We start from the raw sequence: 27,729 nt of genomic DNA, 5'->3' as shown, positions 1-27,729 counted from the left end.
CAGAAGGTTAAAGGTCGTCATACAGGATCATAGTGACAGAAATTTAATGTGATGGAAAACGGTTTTTTAAAACGTGTTTGTGTGGAACCTGGATGTGTTTTTGGTCACGGATTTATCCTTCCTTCCTTCCTTCATCCACCCTCTTTCTTCCCTTTCTTTATTGCATCCTCCATCCTTCCTCCCTCCCTCCTTTCTATCATCCTTCCTTCCTCGCATCCAGCCATTCTTTCTATCATCCTTTCCTTCCTGGTTCATTGTGTCCTTCCTACCTCTTCTTTCTATCCGTCCTTCCTTCGTCCCCCTTCTTTTCTCCCTTTCTTTCTTCCGTCTTTCATTCCATCTCTTTTTTCCTCGCTCCCTTCCTTTGTTCCAATCTTCTGTCCGTCATTTCTTTCTCCCCTTCCTTCCTTCCATCTCTCCTTCCTTCTGTTTTCCATTGCATCCTTTCTTCTTTCCGTCATTCTTTCCTTCATTCCTTTCTTTATTGCGTCCATCCTTCCTTCCTCCCTCCCTCCTTTATGTCATCCACCTTCCTTCCTTGCATCATCCATTCTTTTTATCATCCTTTCCTTCCTTGGTTCATTGCGGTCCTCCCTTCCACGCTTCTTTCTATCCTTCCTTCCTTGATCAACCCCTCTTTCTCTTCCCTTTCTTTCTTCCTTCCTCCTTCCTTGTTCCAGTCTTCTGTCCTTCATTTCTTTCTCCCTCATTTCTTCCTTCATTTCTTCCTTCCTTCCTTCCTTCCATCTCTCCTTATTCTTCATTGCATCCTTTCGTCTTTCCATGATTTTTCCTCCCTTCCTTTCTTTATTGCGTCCATCCGTCCTCTCCTCTCTCCCTTCTATCATCCTTCCTTTCCTTCCTTCCTTCCTTCCTTTATTCATAAAGATACCACTAATATACACAAACCACTAATAGTTTCATGTTACGAACAATATGCTTCAATTAAAACGCACTTCAAACATTTAAGTTAAATGGAAAAGATGTTAAAAGACGAGTCAAAGTCATAAAGAGAAAATAATCCAGTCAAAGTCAAGTGATCAAAGATCCACAACTCAGACATTAAATAAAAAACTTACAGATGTAGAAATTGTTATAGGATAAAAAAAAACAAGGTAAAGGATGTAATAATATGAAACAGAGAACACAAATGATCAATTAAAGGTGCAACGAGACAAAAAAGACAAAATGATGTGAAGGCAGAGCTAAAAACTGACACTTTACTCTGATTTTTTGTATTGATTTTTTGTTACTAAATGAAGAATTTCCATATTTTGTGTTTTCAGTTAAAATTGTGCATAAAACTGAGAAAATAAGTTGCATAATTTCAGGTTTTCCCTTTGTTTTCAGATGCGAAGACACCGTTTTGGATCCTGTATGTTCATGATGTTGATACTTTTAATTAAATAATACATACTGTTGCATAATTTTGGACACTTTTAATGCCATATATGTGTTCAATTCAAAGCATCCAGAAAGCTTTAAATCAACACTTACAGGACTTTAGTTTGACTATTAAATCTGGAATAAGTCGTTTTAATTCGCATGTTCTTAATGTCGATTCAGTTCTGATGGCACCAAAGTCTCAGCTAAAATAAATTTGTTAAAAAGGTTTAATTAATGCTGAATATCGTTCACTTCAGATTGGCATGAATTACACTCTATATTTGTCGTTGTTTTGTGGTTGTGTCGACATAAATGGGAACTGTTTGCATTCAACTTTACAAAAAAAAAGAAGAAAATCATCAAATGAAATATAAACGCTTAAAGAAAAGTCACCTGTGTAATTTTAATGGACAGGCACTGATTACAACATTTGTGCAAAGTAAAATTATTAACATCGACTATAGGTGAGGTTGAAGTTTCTCTAAATCGACCGATGACGGAATCGATGTCTTCAGTTGTCTTTGATTTACCCTCGAATATCGCAGAAGTACAGACGACATCACAATCATCACATGTTGATGTTAACGTTGCAATTGGATTTTACAAACAGGACTGTTGGAGGACATATGCGATGCATTCAATGACACACAGATACAATAGATTATTACGGCTGTTGATGCTCGAGCGGCCATCTTGAATTCTGTAAAGTCGCAAATCCAACGTGGATCTAGACAGGACGCATTTGGTCTTGGATGTATCCTTCCATCCATCCTTCCTTCCACCCCCCCCCCCCCCCAAATCTAACGTGGATCTCTGAAAGTCTGACTTCTGTGTTTGAATACAAAAGACAATATTAACAATACTATCATGACTGTTAGCGGAACTAAGCTAACATTATCTGTTTTAGCAAAAATGAGATATTGTTTATATGGTCTGTTAGCTAGCCTACTCTTTAGCTAGCTAGCACTAATCATTGTGTTAAACATTACACAAAGTCGATATTACTGCCATTAAACTGTGTGTGTTTACATTTATCCAGTGGCTGAAAGGACCTGGTGTTCACTGATGTTTCACTGTTAGCCGCAGTGTTAGCATTAGCTTTGTGAGCGTCATTGGTTTTCAATGGCTCGTTTACCAGACTCGGTATAGTTTTTGTCATTTATCACATGACTGGGACAAACAAGAGAAGGCGGATCGGATAGTTATATTAATAATAATAATAATAATAATAATAATAATAATGATAATAATAATAAATAATAATAATAATAATAATAATAATAGTCTGTTTTCTGTGGCAGACGCAGCGGAACTTGCTCTCTCTTCTCAAATGTCACTGATTGGCCTAAAAATGCCCCTCTCCCTCTTTAAAAACTCACACCGATGTACACAGGTTTATGAGCTTTTCCACATCTGGCCACCAGGGGTGAGATCGCACACTTCGGCTTCACTTTTGATGAGATATTTGTTTATTTGGTCTGTTAGCTAGCTTACTCTTTAGCTAGCTAGATCTAATCAGTGTTTAAATGGTACACAAAAGTCAACATTACTGCCATTAACTGTGTGTGTGTTTACATTTATCCAGTGGCTGAAATGACCTGGTGGTGGCTCATGTTTTCACTGTTAGCTGTAGTGTTAGCATTAGCTTTGTGAGCTTCAGTGGCTTTCAATGGCTTGAGGTAGATTTGCTATTTATCAAATGGACTGGGACGAAACAAGAGAAGGCGGATGGGATAGTGTATAATAATAATAATAATAATAATAATAATATATAATAATAATAATAATAATGATAATGTTTTCTGTGGCAGACGCAGCTGAACATGCGCTCTCTTCTCAAATGTCACCGATTGGCCTAAAAATGCCCCTCCCTCTTTAAAAACTCACACAGGTTATGAGCTGTTCCACATCTGGCCACCAGGGGGATGGACACACTTTCAGCTTCACTTTTGATGGATATCACTGCGTCCATTTACGTTTCATTGACTCTGGCTTTTTGTCCACATACGGTCACTTCTGTCTTCATTAAAGAAAGAACCAAGATGGCGGCTGATACGCCAGGCTCCAAAAACGGCATCAAGTGACGTCACGGTGAATGTGAAGGCTGCTGACCTTTGACCCCACAGAGCCACTGTCACACACACGCACGCACGCACCACACACACACACACACACTTATGATGAGGGTCCAACAGTTACTGTGACTTATATTCTATCAACTTTACATGTGACCGTCAGGTGTTTTCCAGTTTTTTTCTGTGACCTAAATAGATCCTAGAAAACTGCCCCCCCCCCCCCCCCCCACCCCACACACACACCACAACACACACACACTTCAAAAAGCTTCAAACACACCCTAAGTCAGTAAAATACGAAGTGCATGTAACAGCGGAATAATGAGTATTAAAATAAGACAATAAAAGTTTGATTTGGTTTAGTTTTCGGTGCCATTTTCTTCGCTGTCACTTTCCTTTCCCAGTCCAACTGAAGGCGTAAAAGCCACTAACCAATCAATCAAACCAAATCAAACCCAAATTTTCTTTCCACATTTGTGTGTATTTTTTGTGGCAGGTTGGTGCACCCCCCCCCCCACAGCGGACGGCAGGTTCGGTGTGAGCGGCCCGCACGGATGCGTTCACTGACGCCCAGGCTGTGCCAGATGCCACAAATGCCCCTCCGTCTTTTAAAACTCACACAGGTTGATGAGCTGTTCCACATCTGGCCACCAGGGGGAGATGGACACACTTTCAACTTCACTTTTGATGGATATCACTGCGTCCGTTTACGTTTCATTGACTTCGGCTTCTTTTTGTCCACATACGGTCACTTCTGTCTTCATTAAAGAACCAAGATGGCGGCTGATATGTCAGGCTCCGAAAACGGCATCAAGTGACGTCACGGTTGAGTGTGAAGGCTGCTGACCTTTGACCCCACAGAGCCACCGTCTCTCTCACACACACACACACACACACACACACACACACACACACACACACACACACACACACACACAGTTATGATGAGGGTTCAACAGTTACTGTGACTTTTATTCTAATCAAACTTACATGTGACCGTCAGGTGTTTTCAGTTTTTTTCTGTGACCTAAATAGATCCATTGAAAACTGGACCCCCACCCCCCCACTTCAGAAACCTCCAAACACACCCTCAGTCAGTAAAAATACAAAGTGCATGTAACAGCAGATGAATGAGTGTTAAAATAAGACAATAAAAGTTGATTTGGTTTAGTTTTCGGCGCCATTTCCTCGCCGTCACTCTCCTTTCCCAGTCCAACTGAAGGCGTCCAATCCACGCACCAATCAGCCAATCACTCAAACCAACAAACCCAAATTTTCTTTCCACATTTGTGTGTGTTTTTTGCGGCAGGTTGGTGCGCTTCCCCCCGCAGCGGACGGCAGGTTCGGTGTGAGCGGCCCCGCACGGACGCGTTCACTGACGCCCGAGGCTGTGCCAGACGCGCACCGGATCCGTCCTGCGTACCGGAGGGGGGTCTTCAGCAGCAGCAGCAGCAGGCAGCAGAGACCGGAGCCGAGCCGCGCCGAGCCGAGCCGTGCGGATCTAAAGGGGGCCAGTCCAGTCCGGTCGGGTACAGACCAGGACGCCTGTGCTTCTTCTTCTTCTTCTTCCTCCTCTTCCTCCGTTTCCGTGGAGGCGCGGTGCGTTCGCGGAGACGCAGCGTCTTATTTATTTATATGGCATCCGTCCGCGGCGGAGCCACTGCGCCCTGACGCGGACAGCTCGCTCGGACTTTTCGGGGCTTCTCTGGAGGGGAAACACGCACCGAAACCCACGCGAAAACACTCCCCGTCCCGTCGCCTCCCGCTTTGATTTCCTGTCAGCTTTTTTCTTTTTTTGTTGTTGTTGTAGTGGGTTTTTTCTTCTTCTTCTTCTTCAACACGGAGCCCGGGTCTGAGGACTGAGGGACCGCCGGGAGCCCCCCCACCCCCTCTCTCTCCACGCTCCGTGTCGCTCCGTGTCCGTGGTCGGAGGATGAACCATCTGTGATCGACGCCGTTTCTGCTGCTTTTTTACTGGATTTTTTTCGCTGTGGAGGAAAAAAGCAGGAGCGGGCGCAAACAGCCGAGCTCTTCCTCCTCCTCCTCCTTTCCTCTCCTCTCCTTTCCTTCTATCTCTCCATCTATCAGTCTGTCCACCTCTCCTCTTTCTATCCATCTATCTGTCCGTTTGTTTCCATGTTTTAGGTCGGTGTGATTGGCTAAAATGCATCACCAACAGCGGATGGCAGCTTTGGGAACAGACAAGGAACTGAGTGACTTACTGGATTTCAGCGCGGTAAGGACGGCTGCTCTGCTGCTCACATTCAGCTTCTTTTTTCCACATTCAGAATATGAACATTAGTGTAGAGGAGTCCAGTGTTTACTCTGTTTAACCTTAGAGTTGCACGGCAGTAAAGCTGCAGATGCTCTGTTTGTGTTTCTACTGTTTGCACCGAAAGTTTGTGTTTTGTTTTTTTTTTTTTTACAGTAACTTGCAGAAAAAATCCGTGCATTTAATTTTTTAGCATTTACAGTTTCATTTTTTTTTTTTTTGTGTTGTTGTATGTGTGTGTGTGTGTGTGTGTGTGTGCAGAGAATTGTGATGCTGCATTAGTAATTTTGTTGTCTTATAGATGCGAAACAGCGATTTGAAAATGTTCCCAACATCCATGGTAGTATATCTCATTTTAAGTCCTTTTTTCACTTCATGTTTAGCCTGATTTTTTGCCCTATGTCATGATAGGATTTTAGAGAGTGTTGTGTTTTTTTTCTTGTCTGCTCCATGCACTCTGCACCGGGAAATATTTCAGCTGTGGGTTTGAATCATGAACCTGCGGAGCCGCGTCCGAAACAACAGCAGCAGCTGCGCAAAAAAAAAAAAAAAAACTCCGAACTTTTCCCTTTTTTTCCCTGGTTGTGAACTTGACGGACAGGAAATAAGTGTCTCCGCTCTCGGCCATGTTTCTCTGCTCCTCTAATCCTCTGGGAGCAACTTTTGGTCTGGAGGAGAGGAGGAGGAAAAAAAAAAAACGATCAGAAACCACCCCTAATGAAGGAAAAAAAGTGTTCCAAAAACCCAGACTTGATATCAGAAAAAATGTAGATGAAGCTGCAGAAATGTGACAGAAAATGCAGTGATATTTGGTTAGCAACAGCAGATGAAGCCCAGCTGAGGCCTGAACACACCGAATGAAACCAAAGTGTCAGATGTGAAAATATAGAAACCATCCACAGTGGAGCTGCAATAAGAAGCAGAATGATGATTTTACGAACAAGAAATCTACACAAATCACAGCTGAGGCCAAACACACACACACACACGTCACTATTTTACAATGTGCGTGTGTAAACCTGAAAATATCCCATAGTTTTTATACAAGACAAAACATTAAGTGTGTGAATCCCATTAAAGCCATAAAATATAAACACATACCTTAAAAAAATCCGTAAAACCCACTGAGCTCCACAGGAATGAAATGATGCTCTATTATAATTTTAGTGTATATTATATTACATAAACCCTAATTTCATTGTACACACGTGACATAAAGGCCATTGCGGTCTATTCTAAAATTAGTTATTATTGATTATTATTACTTAGTTCTAGTGCTGTCTAATGTGCAATACCTGTTTTTGCCACTACTGTTTTTATAGATATTGTATTATTTTCTTATTTGTGTGTATTCAGTCTTTTGCTGCTATTGAACCCAATTTCAATCAATACAGTTCAATTAAATCTAATAAAACTAGTGTTTTATCATAAATACGACATTAAAACACTGCCGACTTCATATGAATGAAATGATCTCTATTACATATTTTATTATGTGTTATATATAACCTAACTCCTAATTTCATTCTACACACAATGACAATAAAGGCTATTCTGGTCTATTCTAATATTATTAATTATTTATTACTACTTAGTTCTAGTGCTGTCTAATGTGCAACCCTGTTTTTTTTCCACTACTGTTTTTATTGATACTGTATTATTATTTGTGTGTATTCGTGTTGTGAAGCGAGCGGGATGAGGATCAGCACCTCCAAATCCGAGGCCATGGTTTCTCGACCGGAAAAAGGTGGTTTGCCCTCTCCGGGTCGTGGGGAGTCTTTGCCCCAAGTGAGGAGTTTAAGTATCTCGGGGTCTTGTTCACGATGAGGGAAGGATGGAGCGTGAGATTGACAGACGGATTGGTGCAGCGTCTGCAGTGATGCAGTCGCTGTACCGTCGGGTCGTGGTAAAGAAGGAGCTGAGCCGAGAGCGAAGCTCTCGATTTACCGGTCAATCTACGTTCCTACCCTCACCTATGGTCATGAGCTTTGGGTCATGACCGAAGGACAAGATCCCGGATACAAGTCGAAATGAGTTTCCTCCGTCGGGTGGCTGGCGCACCCTTAGGGATAGGTGAGAGCTCGTCACCAGGGAGCTCGGTAGAGCCGCTGCTCCTCCGCGTCGAGAGGGCCAGCTGAGGTGGCTCGGGCATCTGTTTCGGATGCCTCCTGGACCCTCCCTGGGGAGGTGTTCCGGGCATGTCCCACCGGAGGAGACCTCGGGAAGACCCAGGACACGTTGGAGAGACTATGTCTCTCGGCTGGCCTGGGAAGCCTCGGGATCCCCCCGGAAGAGCTGGAGGAGGTGTCTGGGGAGAGGGAAGTCTGGGCATCCCTGCTTAGACTGTTACCCCCGCGACCCGGCCCCGGATAAGCGGAAGAGAATGGATGGATGGATGGACGGTGTTGTGCTGCTATTGGAACCTCAATTTTGGTCAATAAAATTCAATCAAATCTAATTAAATCTTAGTGTTTATCATAAATACGACATTAAAACGCTGTCGACTCTTTCTAAAACAGTCGTCTTTATGATCGTATTATCAGAGTAATCGGTCGTTCAACAGGCCTCAGCTCAAATATTAAACCCATCTATAAATACAATAAAAAACTCTAGAAATACAACGATCAGTAAGTTCCGTAAGTCAGCAGATGATGTCATTATCAGACGTATTCTAATTAAGCCCGGTTCTGTGTCGTACACGCGTGGAAAATCCGATTAAACGAGACAAAAAAGTCGTGTAAACTCGAAAACGATCAGGCGTTCCGTTGCACTTAATCGACTCCAAAACAGAGATGGTTTTTCAGATAAACCACACACACACACGTATATGAAACCGCTGCTTTCTGTCATTTCAACGCACAAGTGTGAGTTTCTTCTAAAATAGTCAAACAGGGCAGGATCCGTGTGTGGAAAACGCAGCATTAATTTATGCGATCATCTGTCTGTGACACCCCCACCAGCCCACGCCAGAAGCAGCTCCGACGGGGAAATCGATCGACCCACTAATAATCACAATATCAGATTTTTTATCTCGTACTCATGTCTCTCTCTCTTTTTTTTTTTTTTTTTTTTTTTCTTTTTCTGCCTCTTTATTCGACACAGCTGCGAGGAGAAAGCTCCATTGAACGCCGTGCAGCTGATGCTTGGAGGGCCGCCACGCCGTATTATTACCAACAATGACCAATCAATTAGTATTGTTTGGAGTCAGGGTTCATTTACCCACAAAAAAAAAAAAAAAAAATGGAGAATTTCCCCCAAATTCCCTGCAGTTTTTTTTTTTAAATCATGTGACGGTGAAGGCGTTCGGCCTGGTCTTCCTGCGCTCAGGTTCTGGCTCAGGGTCAGTGCGATAAGGAGGGTTTTACACGCAATCGTACACGCCAAACACACTCTGTCCGAACGACGGCTGCTGCTGCTTCTTCTTCTTTTTTTTTTGTTTTTTTTTTCTTTCCTGTAGATGTGCAGAGCAGATGGCAAATAGTTCTGATGATTATCTCACATGTTTGTAGTCAGGTGATTTAGACATGAAGCGCTTCATTCCAAAAGGACACTGAAAACCACTGGATTCTGTTGATTCTGTTGATTGACTGAGGTTCAGATTCACCACCTGGAGCTGAGTGTCTGAGGTTCTGTTCAGACTGGAGGGAGATGGGTCCAAATCTGAAGTTTTACCCATATGTGACCTGGATCTGATCTGTGAAAGACAGTCTGAACAGCACTAATCTGACCAGGACCACTGTCATATGTGGTCCTAAATCTGACCTGGACCACTGTCATATGTGTCCTAATCTGACCCAGACCACTGTCATATGTGGTCCTAAATCTGACCTGGACCACTTTCATATGTGGTCCTAAATCTGACCTGGACCACTTTCATATGTGGTCCTAAATCTGACCCGGACACTTTCATATGTGGTCCTAAATCTGACCCGGACCACTTTCATATGTGGTCCTAGATCTGACCCAGACTACTTTCATTATGTGGTCCTAATCGGACCCATGTGTGGTCCTAAATCTGACCCGGACACTTTTCATATGTGTCCTAAATCTGAACCCAGACCACTTTCATATGTGGTCCTAAATCTGACCCGGACCACTGTCATATGTGGTCCTAAATCTGACCCAGTCCACTATCATATGTGGTCCTAAATCCGACCCGGACCACTTTCATATGTGGTCCTAAATCTGACCCGGACCACTTTCATAGTGGTCCTAAATCTGACCCAGACTACTTCATATGTGGTCCTAAATCTGACCCCTTGTTGGTCCTAAATCTGACACGGACCACGTTCATATGTGGTCCTAAATCCGACCTGACCACTTTCATATGTGGTGCTAAATCTGACCCGGACTACTTTCATATGTGGTCCTAAATCTGACCCAGACCACTTTCATTTGTGGTCCTAATCTGACCCGGACCACTTTCATATGTTGGTCCTAAATCTGACCCGGACCACTTTCATATGTGGTCCTAAATCTGACCCGGACCACTTTCATATGTGGTCCTAAATCTGACCCGGACTGCTTTCATATTGGTCCTAAATCTGATCCAGATCTGATATTTTCCAATGTGACTTCAGTCTGAAAATCCAGGTCGCATTTATCCGACCTTCATGTCATTGAAATGCGACAAACGTCCCAGTTGTTGTCCTCCATATTTCCTTCTGTAAAACACCAGTGTGTGTCTGTGTGGTCTGGTATTCCATCAGCACCTCTTTAGTGCATGTGGGTCACTTCAGGACCTCTTCAGTTCCTGTGGGTCACTTCAGGACCTCTTTAGTGCATGTGGGTCACTTCAGGACCTCTTTAGTTCATGTGGGTCACTTCAGGACCTTTTTAATTATGTGGGTCACTTCAGGACCTTTTAATTCATGTGGGTCACTTCAGACTCTTTTGTTCATGTGGGTACTTCAGGACTATTTAAGTTCATGTGGGTCACTTCAGGACCTCTTTAGTGCATGTGGGTCACTTCAGGACCTCTTTAGTGCATGTGGGTCACCTTCAGGACCTCTTTAGTGCATTGGGTCACTTCAGGACCTCTTTAGTTCATGTGGGTCACTTCAGGACCTCTTAGTGCATGTGGGTCACTTCAGGACCTTTTAGTTCAATGTGGTCACTTCGGACCTCTTTAGGTTCATGTGGGTCACTTCAGGACCTCTTTAGTGCATGTGGGTCACTTCAGGACCTCTTTAGTTCATGTGGGTCACTTCAGGACCTCTTTAGTGCAATGTGGGTCACTTCAGGATCTCTTTAGTTCATGTGGGTCACTTCAGGGGTCACATTCAGTTTAGACTCAGAACTGATACAAGTCACATTTAATGTGGAATATGAACCAACACACAAAAAAAATCCGATTTCCCCCCAAAAAAAAAAAAAATCTTAAGCAGGTCTGAATAGCATTCAGAGGTGCTGTGTGAACGGAGCCTCATACTGTCGTTGTCCAACTGAGGTTCTGGACCCATAAAGGGGTCACAGAGCTGTGTTTTTCGGGTCGTAAAATCCATGAGAATAATCCGATATGTGAACGAAGAACTTATGAACAGAAGCAATAAAGAAAATATTATAAAAGAGTAAATTACACAAGTCATTAAAGCACATAAAACACTGGTCTGCAGTTTTTATCAGTGATCTGCCTCAGACATTAAATGTGTGAAATGTTCCCATTTTTAATCAGATTAATTGTTAAACTAATGACCACAGCACTGTTTAGTTCATGTTTTAATCTATGTGGTGGTGTGTTCTTCCACTATATGTTGGTTTTTGTCCATTTATCCAATAGGTTTCTAAATGTTCCACTGATAGAACCTGTCCAGTCCATGTGTTGTCATGTGCAGACAGTGTTTGACGTAGATCTGACATAATATTCCTGTGGACTTATACCAGGGCTCTCAAACTCCTGTCCTTTCAGGTTCCACATTCAGCCTTATTAGATCTGCAGTGGACCGGACCAGTCAAATAAGAACAGAATAACCTAGAAATAATGACAACTGCAAACTTTTGTCTTTGTTTCAGTGCAAAAAAAAAACAAACATTAATTATGAAAATACTTATAAACTATCCAAACAAACAAGATGTGAATAACCTGAAAAAACTGAGATTTCTGAAGAAAAGTCAGTGCAATTTTAACAATATTCTGCCTCAACTCATCATTTGTCCATGTGCATTCTGGATCAGATCTACAAAGACACCAAACACTGAGGAACAGGAAGAAAAGAGTTCAAACTGGGCTGAATTTTCTTTAGACATTTCAGGTTGTTCATATTTGTTCAGGTTATTCACATTTTATTGTTACAGGATAGGTTGGAAATGTAGATTTTTTCATAATTTAATGTCATTTGAAGTTGATAATGAAAATTTTTTTTTGCTTAATTCAAGATTTGTTGCTAAATTTAAGATTTTTTTTGCTAAATTTAAGATTTTTTTGGCTTAATTGAAGATTATTTCTTATTTAATTGAAGATTTTTTGTTTCTTCAAATTTTTTCCTTAATTCAAAGCTAATCTTTTTTGGGACTGAGAATTCAAAACTGAAATTTTTTCTTTAGACATTTCAGGTTGTTCATATTTGTTCAGGTTATTCACATTTTACTGTACAGGATAGTTTGTAAATGTAAATATTGTCATAATTTAATGTTACTTTTGCACTAAAAGACAAAAATTTGAAGCTTTTTAATTAAAGATTTTTTTGCTTAATTCAAGATTTTTTTTTTGCTAATTGAAGATTTTTTTATTAATTGAAGATTTTTTGCTAATTCAAGCAGTTTTTTCCTAATTCAAGCGAATTATTTATTTGTTTTTTTTTTTGCTTTATTCAATTCAAGACTGGAATTTTTCTTTAGACATTTCAGGTTGTTCATATTTGTTCAGGTTATTCACATTTATTGTTACAGGATAGTTTGTAAATGTAAATGTTGCCACAATTTAATGTTAAATGTTTTTGCACTAAAACAAAGAAAAAAAAATTAAATTGTCATTATTTATAGAATAATGTAATATTATTTTGTTCACAATCAAACCGTGAAGAAAATCTGCAGTCATTCTTTTTGTCGGTTCTTCTGCTGTTATTATTTGACTGTAGATCATATTGGTCTGTATGTGGAACCACAACTAAAATGAGTTCCACAGCCTCGACTGTGGAATTTTTGTGCACTTTGTAAATTCATCCCCAGGGCCAAATTGGAACCTTTGGGGGGAATGCATTTGGGCCCCGGGCCGCATGTTTGACACCCCTGGTTTAAACCCATTCTATTGTTATTATACAGTTTGACATTCTGACCCCAGACTGTATCTGTGAAACTACAACCAACCAGCAGTTTGGACCGGATTAGTCTGGACCAGAACCACCTGGAACCATGTGACTGTAGACCATAGGACCAGTACCTTAGACCAAAGGAACCATGTGACCTGTAGACCAGAGGAACCATGTGACTCTGTAGACCAGAGGAACCATGTGAATCTGTAGACCACTGAAACCATGTGACCTGTAGACCACTGGAACCATGTGACCTGTAGACCAGTGGAACCATGTGACCTGTAGACCACTGAAACCATGTGACCTGTGGACCAGTGGAACCATGTGACCTGTAGACCAGTGGAACCATGTGACCTGTAGACCAGTGGAACCATGTGACCTGTGGACCAGTGGAACCATGTGACCTGTAGACCAGCGGAACCATGTGACCTGTGGACGAGTGGAACCATGTGACCTGTAGACCAGCGGAACCATGTGACCTGTAGACCAGTGGAACCATGTGACCTGTAGACCAGCAGTGTCAGTCCGGTGTAGGGGTGTCCAACATATGGCCCGTGGACCAGAACTGGCTCCATGAAGAGTCCAGTCCCTCCCATTGGATGAATGAGCGAAAAGTCAAAACCGTCCTCTGTTCAATGGGACGCTTTAGTCCAACATTTATACAACACATGTTATCCTGAACCAGTGTCTGGGCTTTGGCTCCGCCCACAGGTTTATGTTCTTTACTTTGATTTCATCAGTCATGTGACTTCAGGTTCCACATTCAGGACGATGAAATTCTTTCTTCAAGTCATCACATAACATAGTGTCAACACTCCAGACATTACCAACAGGTTAGTGCAGTGTTTTTCAACCTTGGGGTTGGGACCTCACATGGGGTCGCCTGGAATTCAGATGGGGTCGGCTGAAATTTTAGTAATTGATCAAAAAAAAGAAAGAAAAATTCCTAAGAAAAATATATGGTGAGTTGCCAGAGACAATCCCAATCCATAAAAGACATGATAAACTGAGTGTGAAACTGCAGCACTGTGGTTCTGTTTATCTGTCAAATGTTCACTGTGGTCAGTTTCAGATGCTGCAGCTCTTTCATAATTCATAGTTTGAGTTCTTGTTTGTTCAGTATTAATTGTCAGCCTTGTAAATACAAGCAAATAATAATAATCCAATTCTCACTTGTGCAGTAATCTACACCTGGCTTTTCTGCCTCCGTCCACAATAATATATATTATATAGACTAAGTATCCTCTAAATTAACGGTTATTTGCAACATACTAAGGAAAATATTACATGATCAAAAACAAATTAGTTTTAGCAAAAAAAAAAAAAAAAAAAAAAAAAAATCTCAGTTTTGAATGTCTGGGGTTGCCAGAAATTTGTGATGTTAAAATGGGGTCATGAGCCAAAACAGGTTGGAAACCACTGGGTTAGTGACTGAACCAGGCCCCAGGCATAAGCAGAACGCTTCTATTAAAGGCCTGTCCTACAGAACACATTCAGTTACCCAGCATTCAATATAGGAAAAAGAACAAAAAACAACAATGCATACACCAAACAACAAGCAAAAACATAAAAAAGTCAAACTAACCAGAAAAACTTAACCAGCCAAATTAATGGTAATTTAATGTAGAGTCAAAAATAAATTATTTACTTATTACTTATTAGATCTTAACAATTGTGTCCTTCAAAAATTGCCCTACGTACCATTTTTTTAAATGTCAAAAATAGCTCCACATTCTTAAATCCACGCTGGCCTCATTCCATAGTTGAACTCCAATGGCAGATATACATCATCCTTTTTTAAGTCTCTTTTTGAGCTTTTTGTACGACAAATTTACAAACATCTCATAAATCATATTTAGACTCATATGTTGAGAAGAACCTTTGTACACAGACAGGGAGTCACTTTAATTTGACTTTATACCAGTGTTTTCAACCTTGGGTCGGAACCCCATGTGGGGTCGCTAGGAGTTCAAATGGGGTTGCCTGAATTTGTAGTAATTGATAAAAATAAAAACTTACTAATAAAAAAATGTCTGGTGAGTTGACAGAGACAATAACAATACATAAAAGACATGACAAACGTGAAGCTGAATCTGAAGCACTGTGGTTTCTGTTTCTATCAAATGTTCATTGTGGGTCAGTTTTCAGATGCTGCAGCTGTTTCATAATTCATAGTTTCAGTTCTTGTTTGTTCAGTATTAATTGTCCTCCTTGTAATCACAGCTGGACTGACTGGACATATTCTGACCAAGGAATATCCAGTTCTCCCTTGGTGCAGTAAGCTACACCTGGATTTACTGCCTCCATCGACAATAAATAAATATTATATAGACTAAATGTCCTCTAGTATTAACGCTTATTTGCAGCATAGTATAGCAAACTATTACATGATCAAAAAACAAATTAATTTTAGCAAAAAAAAAAGTCTCACTTTTGAATGTCTGGGGTCCCAGAAATTTGTGATGTTAAAATGGGGTCATGAGCCAAAAAAGGTTGAAACCACTGCTTTATACAGTATTTGCATTATTTTATAGTAAACCGAATCATAAAATTTCATAATATGGGATTTTATAAACAATTCAGTAGTATGTTCATAGTAACCGGCCTGATTAATAATACGCCTGGCTGGTTTTTGTAGGAGGACTATAGTATTTGCAGCTGTTTTATACGTCCATCCCCACAGCGCCACACAACAGGACACAGAAGTGAACAGGACATTATATGGAGTGCCTTGTGGTTGAGTTTATTTCTGGACTTACACAAGATTGCCATTGACTTTGCGATCTTTTTGATCAGACCAGTATGATCTAAAGTGGATCAGAACCAGTTAAATAAGAACAGAATAAACTATAAATAATGACAAAAACAAACCTTTATTAAAAAAAGAAAAAGTACGATTACATGATGAAACTGTTCACATCTACAAACTATGCTTTAAAAATGTGAGAAACGTGAACAACCTGAGATTTCTGAAATAAAATCAGTGTAATTTTACCAATATTCTACCCCAGTTTATCATGTTCATTCTAACATACAGATACAGATCTACAAACACACACAACATTCAATAACAGACAGAATATTGGTCCGATTACACTGGTTTATGTGAAGACAGTTCAGGTTTATTCATACAACGGCGTATTAAGGCCACGTAGGAAAAATAAAACCCTTGTCACTATGAGAATAAAGTCGTAATACTAGAAAAGCACTCAGAGAGCGCAGACCTCCACCAAGACAGATCAGCCCCCCCGATCACCACCAAAATTTAATCATGTGTTTTCTTGTGCCAGTATCCACATTTCCTGAAAATTTCCTGAAAATTTCTCCATGACTTTTTGACTTATCTTGCTAATAGACAAACAAACCAACCCTGATGAAACATAACCTCCGCCATTTCACTTGGCGGAGGTAATTATGGGAATAAAGTCATAGTTTAAAAAAAACCCTCATGATTTAACAAAATATACTTTTCTGAGATTTAAGTTATAATTTATGAAAATAAATTCACAATTGTGCGTTAAAAAAGTCATTTAACTTGTTAGCCTTAATCCTTGTTGATGACAGTTTCCAGTTACAGCGAACGCAACAAGCGAAGCATCAACTTTCACTTCTGTTGGAGCGGACTACTAATGCTAATGTGTTGATGGTGGGCGGGGCTAATAGGCTCAGTATTTAGTGGGCGGGGCTAATAGGCTCAGTATTTGGCCTTTGTGCGTAAACCCCAAATGAAAGTAGAACCTCACAGAATGTTCAAAGTTCGACATTATGAGACCAGTGGGTACGACTGGATTCTGGTAAATTATTATATTTTTCCCACCTGTTTTTAAATTACGACTTTATTCTCATAAGATTATATTTTTTCCACCTGTTTTAAAATTACGACGTTATTCTAGTAATATGGTATTTTTCCACCTGTTTTTAAATTACAACTGTATTCTCATAACGTTATATTTTTTTCCACCTGTTTTTAAATTACGACGTTATTCTCGTAAATTATGACTTTATTCTCAAAATATGACGACATTATTCTCATAATATTACAACTTCATTCTCGTAAAATTCTGGGTTTTATCTCAATATTTTACAACTTTATTCTCATAGTGACTGTTTTTATTTTTTATGTGACCCGTATACATCGTCGTTCATATTTGTTCAGTTTATTCATATTTTTTGTTAAAGGATATTTTGCAGTTGTAAATTTTTCACGCAGTTTTACTCTTTTCACTAAAGCAAAGACAAACATTTGTATTTGTGATTATTTCTATATTATTCTGTTCTTTTTTAACTGGTTCTGATCCACTTTAGATCCCATTGGTCTGAATGTGGAACCTGAACTCATATGACTTTAGTGTGGTTAGATGTTCATTTCTTCAGTTTAATGTTTTTATTTGTCATATTGGTCCTATGGGATGGATCGGACCCTTTGGTGGTCTGGATCTGGCCTTATGTTGGATCCTCCTGGTCTACTGGGTTGGTCTTAATCAAAATATTCAGATTGTTAATCTAACGGTACCAGGCCCAAACTGGTGCGTGTTCACAGCCTGGGTTGGAGCACTTGTGTTGGTTTATCGCTCTGACTCCCCTTCCATCACACACTCCTTCTAATCGCTGGTTTGATTCGGGTTCGCACAGACGCAGATCCGTCTTTTTCTTCGTAAATTCAGAGGCAGATGGGACGAGACACTGGAGTTTTAGGTTCACACAAATACAAGCCACTGTCCTTTGGTTTGGAAATGAACACATTCATTCACATTGAACCCGATCAATGCCACCTTTTAGTGAATGACTACCAAATCTAAACCTCACAAAGAGTCATCAGGGTCCGAACTAAAGACTTGTCAGTAGTCGCTTTTTTCCGTTGACCCTCAAATTGCGCAAATATAAGTCGCGCATAAAAATTGACCTACTGGAAAAACGACAGTTTTAACAAAAGTGTACTTTTTTCGATTACAGGGTTTGCGCTGGTGGTTTATCGGGTGTAGCGCAAATGGTATATCACGCAAAACTGCAAAGGAAAGACCTTTTTTCGCAACTAGAGTAAGGTGAATAAAAAAAAAAGAAACGGATGTTGACGGACTTTACAGCAAGCAAAGAAGAAGAAGAAACGTAGTGGTATGTGTGGACACACCAGGAACCCCATCATTTTTAAATTTAGTACGAGTTAGAGGAGTAATATATAATATAATGAATATATCTGTAAATAAACATGTTTATGGAATGACTTCTCGTGTCATCTCACGCTAATAAATAAATCATCACATTTGTGATTTAATGGAAAAACCGACATTTCGCCCGTCTTTTTTTTCCACATTTAGTAAATATGGGTAAAGTTTTGTGGAGATGTCTGATGGAAAAGCGACTAATGAAGTTTCTGTTGGCGGGAAACAAACCAGACACCGTTAAAACCAAGAATCAACAGCTTCAACTTTTGGAAATTCACTTCATGAACAACATTTAAAGGTTCAGTTTGTCCTGTTTCATGTGGTTGTTTGATGTTTTTCCATCGTAGATCCTAAGATGAACCCAACTATGGAGTAAATGTGGTTTGTTCAATCCAAACTATCAAAGGTCTGATAGCAGATGACAGGATGCCCAGTGGAATTATGGGACATGTAGTTTTAAGCAGCACTGTTGAAGGAGGAAATATTCACCTACTGCTGGTTTATTCTCACTAATGGACATCTGTTTAGATAGTCAATAATCAGTGATAGTAAAATAATGCATAGTTCCAGGTTAATGTTGTGATTGGTTTGGTGGATGTGCAGATCCTCTGGTTTTTTCCTCCTCTGTGACAGTAAACTGAAACACTGAACAACACGTCAGCTGGGCTTTGACGAACCGTCTGTGTCCTTTTCTCAGACCTTCTGGAGGATCTGATCCACAGTTGAACAGAATCAGGTTTAGATTAGAGATCATTTAGGTTCACAAGTCCAACAAACACCCTGATCGACCTGGACGGTCAACTGTCCAGTCCAACTGTATTTATAAAGCACTTTAAAATGACCACAGTGGACCAAAATGTTGAACAGAAAAGTAAATAAAAAGCAAAATAACAGAGTAAACACAAGAATAGATTAAAAGACTGTGTTGAATGTTCCACTTTCAACTCCAGACAAACTCTTCTCCTGTTTCTGTTGATAATCCGTAAACAGTCACAGTGACAGGCCTCGTCGGTGTCTTTTTCTGTAAATCATTTCCATCCTGGTTTCATCTCAGTGGTTGAAGGGTTCATTCTGACGTTTTTTTTTTTTTACAGTACTGGACTTTAAAAACCCACTTTAATTAGACGTTGTCCAAATTTGGCAGGAAGTTCGTTGTGAACTTTAACCTGGAGGTGGTGACATCAGGTGGAGTTCTGATCCAATCAGGTCCAGTGGACCTTCAGGACCTACATGTTCAGACTCAGGACCTTCAGGACCCAGATGTTCAGACTCAGGACCTTCAGGACCCACATGTTCAGACTCAGGACCTTCAGGACCCACATGTTCAGACTCAGGACCTTCAGGACCCACATGTTCAGACTCAGGACCTTCAGGACCTACATGTTCAGACTCAGGACCTTCAGGACCCACATGTTTCAGACTCAGGACCTTCAGGACCTACATGTTCAGACTCAGGACCTTCAGGACCCACATGCTCAGACTCAGGACCTTCAGGACCCACATGTTCAGACTCAGGACCTTCAGGATCCACATGTTCAGACTCAGGACCGGGCGTTTGTCTTAAACATACATGACCTTGACTTCATCGGTGCTGGTCTGGACTCTAGAACTGACTTTAGGTCTGAGGAGTGAAAAACTGTTGACACTCATTTATGAAAAGAATGATAGAGAATAATAAACAATACCGGATATTATCTGGAACAAACCGATAAACTGTCTGACACACAGACGTTCAGATGAACGGATGGAGTTGAAAAGAAAGGAAGAAAGAAGACTAAACTAGACTAAACTAAACTAGACTAAACTAAACTAGGAGGTGGAAGGTGTTCCACGATCCCTCCCTGGTATTTAAACATTTAGACTCAAACTCACTCTGAACCTGAGAATGTTTCTGACCTCTGGACCTTCTTTGACCTTCCATGACGTTAGTCGTCTTAACTGTTTTTTACTTTGACATCAGGATTAGAGACTTAGTCTGTGTTCAGACTGAAGGTAAATGTGTCCAAATCTGATGTTTTCACCCATATGTGACCTGGATCTGATCTGTTACAGACAGTCTGAACAGCACTAATCTGACCCAGACCACTTTCATATGTGGTCCTAAATCTGACCCGGACCACTTTCATATGTGGCCCTAAACTGACCCGGACCACTTTCATATGTGGTCCTAAATCTGACCCGGACCACTTTCATATGTGGTCCTGAATCTGACCCGGACCACTTTCATATGTGGTCCTAAATCTGACCCAGGCCACTTACATATGTGGTCCTAAATCTGACCCAGGCCACTTACATATGTGGTCCTAAATCTGATCCAGATCTGATTTTTCCAAAGTGACTTCAGTCTGAATGTCCAGGTCGCATTTATCCGACCTTTACATCATTGAAATGCGACAAACGTCCCAGTTGTTGGTCGGAGGAGGAAAACCATATTTCCTTCTGTAAACACTGTGTGTGTCTGCGTGGTCTGGTATTCCATCAGGACCTGTTTCGTGCATGTGGGTCACTTCAGGACCTCTTTAGTCCATGTGGGTCACTTCAGGACCTCTTTAGTGCATGTGGGTCACTTCAGGCACATTCAGTTCAGGCTGAGAACTGATAGAAGTCACATTTAATGTGGAATAGAACCAACACAAAAACCATCTGATTTCACCCAAAAATCTGAATAGTGCATTCAAACCTGCTGTGAACGTAGTCTTAGTTGACCCACATTAGACCTAGTCCCACTTTGAGACCTCACCTGGATCGGACTCTGGACCTGGACCTGGACTGGTTCTATTCCTCTATCTCCTCCTAAATTCTAAACTGATGTGGTTTCCTGGTGTGTTTAGGTTCAACTCTTCTTCTTTTGTTCTAACATCCATCCACGTCTGTTTGTTTTGGTCATGTGACTCTGGTTGGACTCAAAGGTCTTTCCAGTACAGTTTTGGTTCAAATACCAATTTAACTACGAAAACCACCTCTAACAACAAAAACTATTCCGAGAAAAACAAGTGTTTCGGCGAAGTTGTCGTTTTTTCATTAGGCAAATTTTCATAAGGCAATTTCTATTCACACAATTTGAGGTTCAATGGAAAGAGACGAATGTAAACAGAAGAGTTTGTCTGGAGTTGAAAATGGAACATTCAACACAGACAACGGCAACAAACCTGATCAATTATTGGTGCATTTTTACTTCAGAAAGTCCAATTCCAGACCAAACAATGGAATTATTTTAAATAAATTTGGTTTTTATGTTGGTGTTAATTATTGACATATGCCAGGCTGCAAAATAAAAAAAAACTGATACATTTTTTTATGTAGAATATTGGAAAAAAAATTTCTGCATCAAAAATAGGGTTTGTTTCCATCACAAACATGTCATTTAAAGGGTTGAAAATATGACAGTTATTGAATATTTGGTATTTTTGTTTGAGGCTCAAGTTGATGAAATAAAAAAAACCCTAATAATATAAAAATAAAATCCAACTTTCTGAAAAACCTGTTTGCTTTTGTTATGACACTGGTGATTAACAAACGTCTATGCTTGGAAACCGAAGGGTTAACAACCGTTTTGGACTCATCTAGGTATATAATTCTATTTACAGTGTGTGATGTTTTTTTTTCAGACCCTCTTTGGTGTTGGTTCCAAACGTATTCACCTTCTTTCCCTCGTTTCCAAATAACGTCATGATTCACCATGAGGTCAGAGTTGAGTGACTCCTTCAGGGTCGACCTTTGGTCTGATGGGACTGTTCTGTTCAGACATGACTCCGCCCCTCAAACGCCTGTTCTGTTCAGACATGACTCCGCCCCTCAAATGGACTGTTCTGTTCAGACATGACTCCGTTCTGTTCAGACATGACTCCGCCCCTCAAACGGCCTGTTCTGTTCAGACATGACTCCGCCCCTCAAACGGACTGTTCTGTTCAGACATGACTCCGCCCCTCAAACGGACTGTTCTGTTCAGACATGACTCCGCCCCTCAAACGGCCTGTTCTGTTCAGACATGACTCCGCCCCTCAAACGGCCTGTTCTGTTCAGACATAACTCCGCCCCTCAAACGGACTGTTCTGTTCAGACATGACTCCGCCCCTCAAACGGCCTGTTCTGTTCAGACATAACTCCGCCCCTCAAACAGACTGTTGTGTTCCTGCTTTGAACTGCACACATGACTCCGCCCCTCAAACAGACCGGTCCCGCCTCTGCCAAGGCCAGACCTCATCAATAACCTGCTTTATGGGTTATCTGGATCAAACATGTCCAGGTTTGACTGCAGAAGCTCCACTTTAGTTCCAGTGGAACTACTGCTCCTGTTCTGTTTCTGTTCAACATTAAACTTTTCTCCTTGGCTTTTGAAACCATGGGAGACGTTTGAATGGGTGATTTTATTCAGTTTTTTTATTAGTTTTTTTTTGTTTTTAATTGTGCAGCTTTTTATGTTTTAATCTATTCTTGTTTTTTATTCTTTTATTTAGGTTTTATCTATTCTGTATTTCTTTTTTTTATTTCTTTTTTATTTTACTTTTTTAATTCTATGTCTTTTAATCTATTCTTCTGTATTTTTATGTATTTTATTTATTTATTTATTTTTTTTAGTTGTTCTATGTCTTTTAATCTATTCTTGTGTTTTACTCTGTTATTTTGCTTTTTATTTACTTTTCTGTTCAACATTTTGGTCCACTGTGGTCATTTTAAAGTGCTTTATAAATACAGTTGGACTGGACAGTTGACCGTCCAGGTCGATCAGGTGTGTTTGTTGGACTTGTGAACCTAAATGATCTCTAATCTAAACCTGATTCTGTTCAACTGTGGATCAGATCCTCCAGAAGGTCTGAGAAAAGGACACAGACGGTTCGTCAAAGCCCAGCTGACGTGTTGTTCAGTGTTTCAGTTTACTGTCACAGAGGAGGAAAAAAACCAGAGGATCTGCACATCCACCAAACCAATCACAACATTAACCTGGAACTATTTATTTTTTACTATCATTGATTATTGCCTATCTAAACAGATGTCCATTAGTGTCATTAGAATAAACCAGCAGTAGGTGAATATTTCCTCCTTCAACAGTGCTGCTTAAACTACATGTCCCATAATTCCACTGGGCATCCTGTCATCTGCTATCAGACCTTTGATAGTTTGGATTGAACAAACCACATTTACTCCATAGTTTGGGTTCATCTTAGGATCTACGATGGAAAAACATCAAACAACCACATGAAACAGGACAAACTGAACCTTTAAATGTTGTTCATGAAGTGAATTTCCAAAAGTTGAAGCTGTTTATTCTTGGTTTTAAACGGTGTCTGGTTTGTTTCCCGCCAACAGAAACTTCATTAGTCGCTTTTCCATCAGACATCTCCACAAAACTTTACCCATATTTGCCAAATGTGGAACAAAAAAGAAGTGGGTAATGCAATTTTTTTTTCCATTAAATCACAAATGCGATGATTTGTTTGTTTATTATCAGGAGATGACACGAGAATCGTTCTATAAACATATTTATTACAGATATATTCATTATTTTATATTACTCTTCTGCGTCGCACTAAATTCTAAAGATGTTTTCCTGGGTCTCCACACATACCCACACACTTTCTTCTTCTTCACTTGTTGTAACATCCGACAACATCTGTTTTTTTTTAATTCACCTGAGTCTAGTTGCGAAAAAGGTCTTTCCATGGCATTTTTTGTGCTACGCCTGAAAACACCACCAGCACAAACACTTTTTAATCGAAAATTCACTTTTGGTAAAATTGTCATTTTTTCCAGTAGGTACATTTTTTGCGCGGTTATATTTGCGCAATTTGAGAGTCACTGAAAAGCGACTAGTGACAGTCTTTAGTTCGGACCCCGACAACTCTGTTAGGTTTAGAGTGGTGTCATTCACTAAAAGTTGGCGTCTGTTGGGTTCAAAGGTGACATGAAGTGTTCATTTCCAAACCAAATGTCAGTGCTTGTGTTTGTGTGAACCTAAAACTCCATGTCTTCGTCGCATCTGCCTCTGAATTTACTACTATTTATTTGGAGTTTTTGCATTTCACTAATTCGCCCCTCAGGCCGGATCCGAACCTTTTGGGGGTTGGTTTTGGCCCCGGGTCCGCCTGTTGGACCCCCCTGGTCTAAACAGTCCTGGTCTAAACGGTCCTGGTCCTCAGACAGACCCAGCTCCAGTTGTGGATGGTTCAGTTTTCCTCCAGACCCCCCCCCCCCCCCCCCCCCCCCCTCTAATGTCATTGTTCAGTGCTCCATGTGTCCTCTGGGGTCAGACTGCCTCAGTGCCTTTGAGCCTGCCTGTCCTTTTGGAATGAAGCCTTCTTCTTCAGTGTGTGCCTTCAGTAGTGTCAGTGCAGTTCAGTGTTGGTGTGTGTAGTTGTAGTTGTTCTGTGTCTGCTCTCACAGGTAACTCTGCTCTGTTTGTCTGTAGATGTTTTCACCTCCTGTTAGTGGAAAGAACGGACCCACCTCCTCCTCCTCCTCCACCTCCCTGGGGAGCGCACACTTCAACGCCTCAAGTATGTCACAATACTCCTCCTCCTCCTGCACCTCCTCCTCTTCCTCTCCTCCCCCTCTCTCTCTTCTTCCTCCCCTGCTCCTCCTCCTTCTCTTCCTCCTCCTCTTCTCCTACTGCTCCTCCTCCTCCTCCTCCTCCTCTTCCTCCTCCCCCTCTCTCTCCTCTTCCTCCTCCTGCTCCTCCTCTTCCTCCTCCCCCCTCCTCTCCTCTCCTCCTCCTCCTCCTCCTTTCCTCTTCCTCTTCCTCCTCCCCCTCTCTCCTCTTCCTCCTCCTCCCTCCTCCTCCTGTTCCTCCTCCCCCTCTCTCTCCTCTTCCTCCTCCTGCTCCTCCTCTTCCTCCTCCCTCTCTCTCCTCTTCCTCCTCCTGCTCCTCCTCTTCCTCTTCCTCCTCCCCCCTCTCTCCTCTTCCTCCTCCTCCTCCTCCTCTTCCTCTTCCTCCTCCTGCTCCTCCTCCTCCTCTTCCTCCTCCCCTCTCTCTCCTCTTCCTCCTCCTCCTCTCCTCCTCCCCCTCTCTCTCCTCTTCCTCCTCCTGCTCCTCCTCCTCCTCCCCCCCTTCTCCTCTTCCTCCTCCTCCTCCTCTTCCTCCTCCTCTTCCTCCTCCCCCTCTCCTCCTCTTCCTCCTCCTGCTCCTCCTCCTCCTCTTCCCCTCCCCCCTCTCTCTCCTCTTCCCTCCTCCTCTTCCTCCTCCCCCTCTCTCTCCTCTTCCTCCTCCTCCTCTTCCTCCTCCCCCTCTCTCTCCTCTTCCTCCTCCTGCTCCTCTCCTCCTCTTCCCCCCCCCCCCTCTCCTCTTCCTCCTCCTCCTCCTCTTCCTCCTCCTCTTCCTCCCCCCTCCTCTCTCTCCTCTTCCTCCTCCCTTCCTCCTCCCCCTCTCTCCTCTTCCTCCCCTCCTCTCCTCCTCTCTCCTCCCCCTCTCTCTCCCCTCCTCCTCCGCCCCTCTCTCTCCTCTCCCCCTCTCTCTCCCTTCCTCCCCTCCTCCCCCCTCTCTCCTCTTCCTCCTCCTGCTCCCCCCCTACACCTGCTATCTGCTGCTTTGTTTGCTCTTTGAATCCTCGTATGTTCTTCTTTGCTGTTTGCTGTTTTGCTGTTTTTCTTTGTGGATCACATTCTTTTTTTTTTTTTGAAAAACGTGACGATTCGCAGGGTTTTTCAGCTGATTGTGTTGACCTGTTGGTGTGTTCTTTAAGTAGTCCTGTTGGCGTTTTGTTTTTGTGGAGGTACTGATGACTCCAATCTTCTTCTTCTATTTTATAAAAGGGAAGTGGACTCTGTTTGTGTATGTGTGTGTGTGTGTGTGTCCATGTCCATACACAGCTGACTGTTTCAGTTTGTCATATGTAGTATCTTTGGTCATTGAACAGACTGGTGAAGACGACAGGTTGATCGGACTAATATTTTGTCAGATATTAGTCATTTTTAATCTAATATCCTTATAATTCCGTTACTATGTCCGAATCATGTGGGCTTTGGCGGTGACTGTTGGACAATGTGGTACAGCATGTGTGAATACACAACAAATATCTAGGGCTGGGGGGCCGGGATATTACCCACCTCAGTCTGAATGTGGATTTTAAACACCCCCCCCCCCCCTTTTTTTTTTTTTTTTTCCACATCCACCCTGATACTGACAATGATGAAGTCCAGGATCTAGACCACAGGTGTCAAACATGCATCCCAGGGGCCAAATCTGGCCCACCAAAGGGTCCAATCTGGCCCCTGCGATGAATTTGTGAAATGCAAAAATTACACCGAAGATATTAACAATCAAGGATGTTCGAATCATTTTAATTCAGGTTCCACATACAGACCAATGAGACCTTAATTGGGTCAGAACAGTAAAATACAATCGTAATAACCTATATATAATGACAACTGCAGAGTTCATCTTTGTTTTGTAAAAAAAAGTGAAATTACATAAAATGTTTCTATTTACAAATTATCCTTTTACAAAAATGTGAATAACCTGAACAAATATGAACAACCTGAAATGTCTTAAGAAAAGTAAATGCCATTTTACCAATATTCTGCTTGATGTTAAATGTTTCATGCATTTGTAATTGTACTGTAAGTTGTAATGCAAATGTGTAAATGATAAACTGATAAACTGAGGCAGAATATTGTTAAAATTGCACTGTTTTTTCTTAAGACATTTCAAGTTATTCATGTTATTTAGATTTTTTAGGAAACGCTGTAGATGTAAACATCATAATGTCATTTTCTTTATTCACTGTTATTCTTTCACTGGTCTGGCCCACCTGAGATCAGAATGGGGTGAATGTGGAACTGAACTAAAATGAGTTTGACAGCCCTGATCTAGACCCTGTGGTTCTCCATCGCACCAGTGTGTTTGAAGTCTGACAGGAGGGTTTTTCCCTCCATATCCACCTCATGTTGGTTTTTGTCACCGTGCTTTAAAGAGGCTGCTGCTGGTTTTTGGTTTCGTTGGAACTACTTTCAGTGGCGGATTAATTAGGGCTGTGACAAAATATTGGTTCCGCAATATGTCATTTCACGATACCGTATTGATATTTTTTTCGGTATTTATTCAAACGTGTGGGGGTTCATTTTTGTTTTTTTTCCTTTTTTTGTTTCTCAAGCTCTTTTTCTTTCTATCTCTATATCCACATGGGTGTTTTGCTCTGTTGTTTGTATAATATAATAGTATTGGATATTGCAGGTTATGCATATTTTTTTTTAAATTGATAACACTGTTTTGTTAAATAATGGTTATTTTGAATCATCCTAAAAGCACTTTTTATTGTCTGAAAGATGCAGATGTCAATTCCTCTGTTGGGATTACACCAAAATAATGTTGGAGCAGGATGTGAAACAGTTTTACTGGATATTTGTGTTAGGAGTGTAAGAAAATATCAGTTCTGCAATTTATCGCAATATTCCATTTCACAATACTGTATCGATATTAAAAATACTGTATCGATACTGTATTTGTATTTCAAATGCAGATATTGTGGAGGCTCATTTTTGTTTATATTTTATTCATTCTAATTTAACACTCTTTTATTCAATAATGTTTGTTCCTTTGTTGGGATTGAACTAAAATACTGTTCTGATGTTAGTTCTGAACTAATAGAATA

At 41.0% G+C, this 27,729-nt stretch overlaps 1 protein-coding gene across 1 annotated transcript in view; it reads left to right on the top strand.

Moving 5' to 3' along the window:
- Positions 1 to 4,580: 4,580 nt before the first annotated feature.
- LOC115429898 (transcription factor 4-like) overlaps positions 4,581 to 27,729 on the top strand; it is a gene marked incomplete at its 3' end in the record, with an annotated part of 164,943 nt that continues 141,794 nt past the window's right edge. The window contains exons 1-4 of the mRNA XM_030149707.1: positions 4,581 to 5,487; positions 5,605 to 5,697; positions 6,035 to 6,073; positions 24,552 to 24,639. Of these exons, the coding sequence (XP_030005567.1) occupies positions 5,626 to 5,697; positions 6,035 to 6,073; positions 24,552 to 24,639 (199 nt within the window). The remainder of the gene's footprint in view (positions 5,488 to 5,604; positions 5,698 to 6,034; positions 6,074 to 24,551; positions 24,640 to 27,729) is intronic.

Source organism: Sphaeramia orbicularis, chromosome 12, assembly GCF_902148855.1.
Source record: "Sphaeramia orbicularis chromosome 12, fSphaOr1.1, whole genome shotgun sequence".
Taxonomy (NCBI): Eukaryota; Metazoa; Chordata; class Actinopteri; order Kurtiformes; family Apogonidae; genus Sphaeramia; species Sphaeramia orbicularis.
The sequence above is the reverse complement of the archived record's forward strand: the minus strand, read 5'-3'. Positions and strand labels throughout refer to the sequence as shown.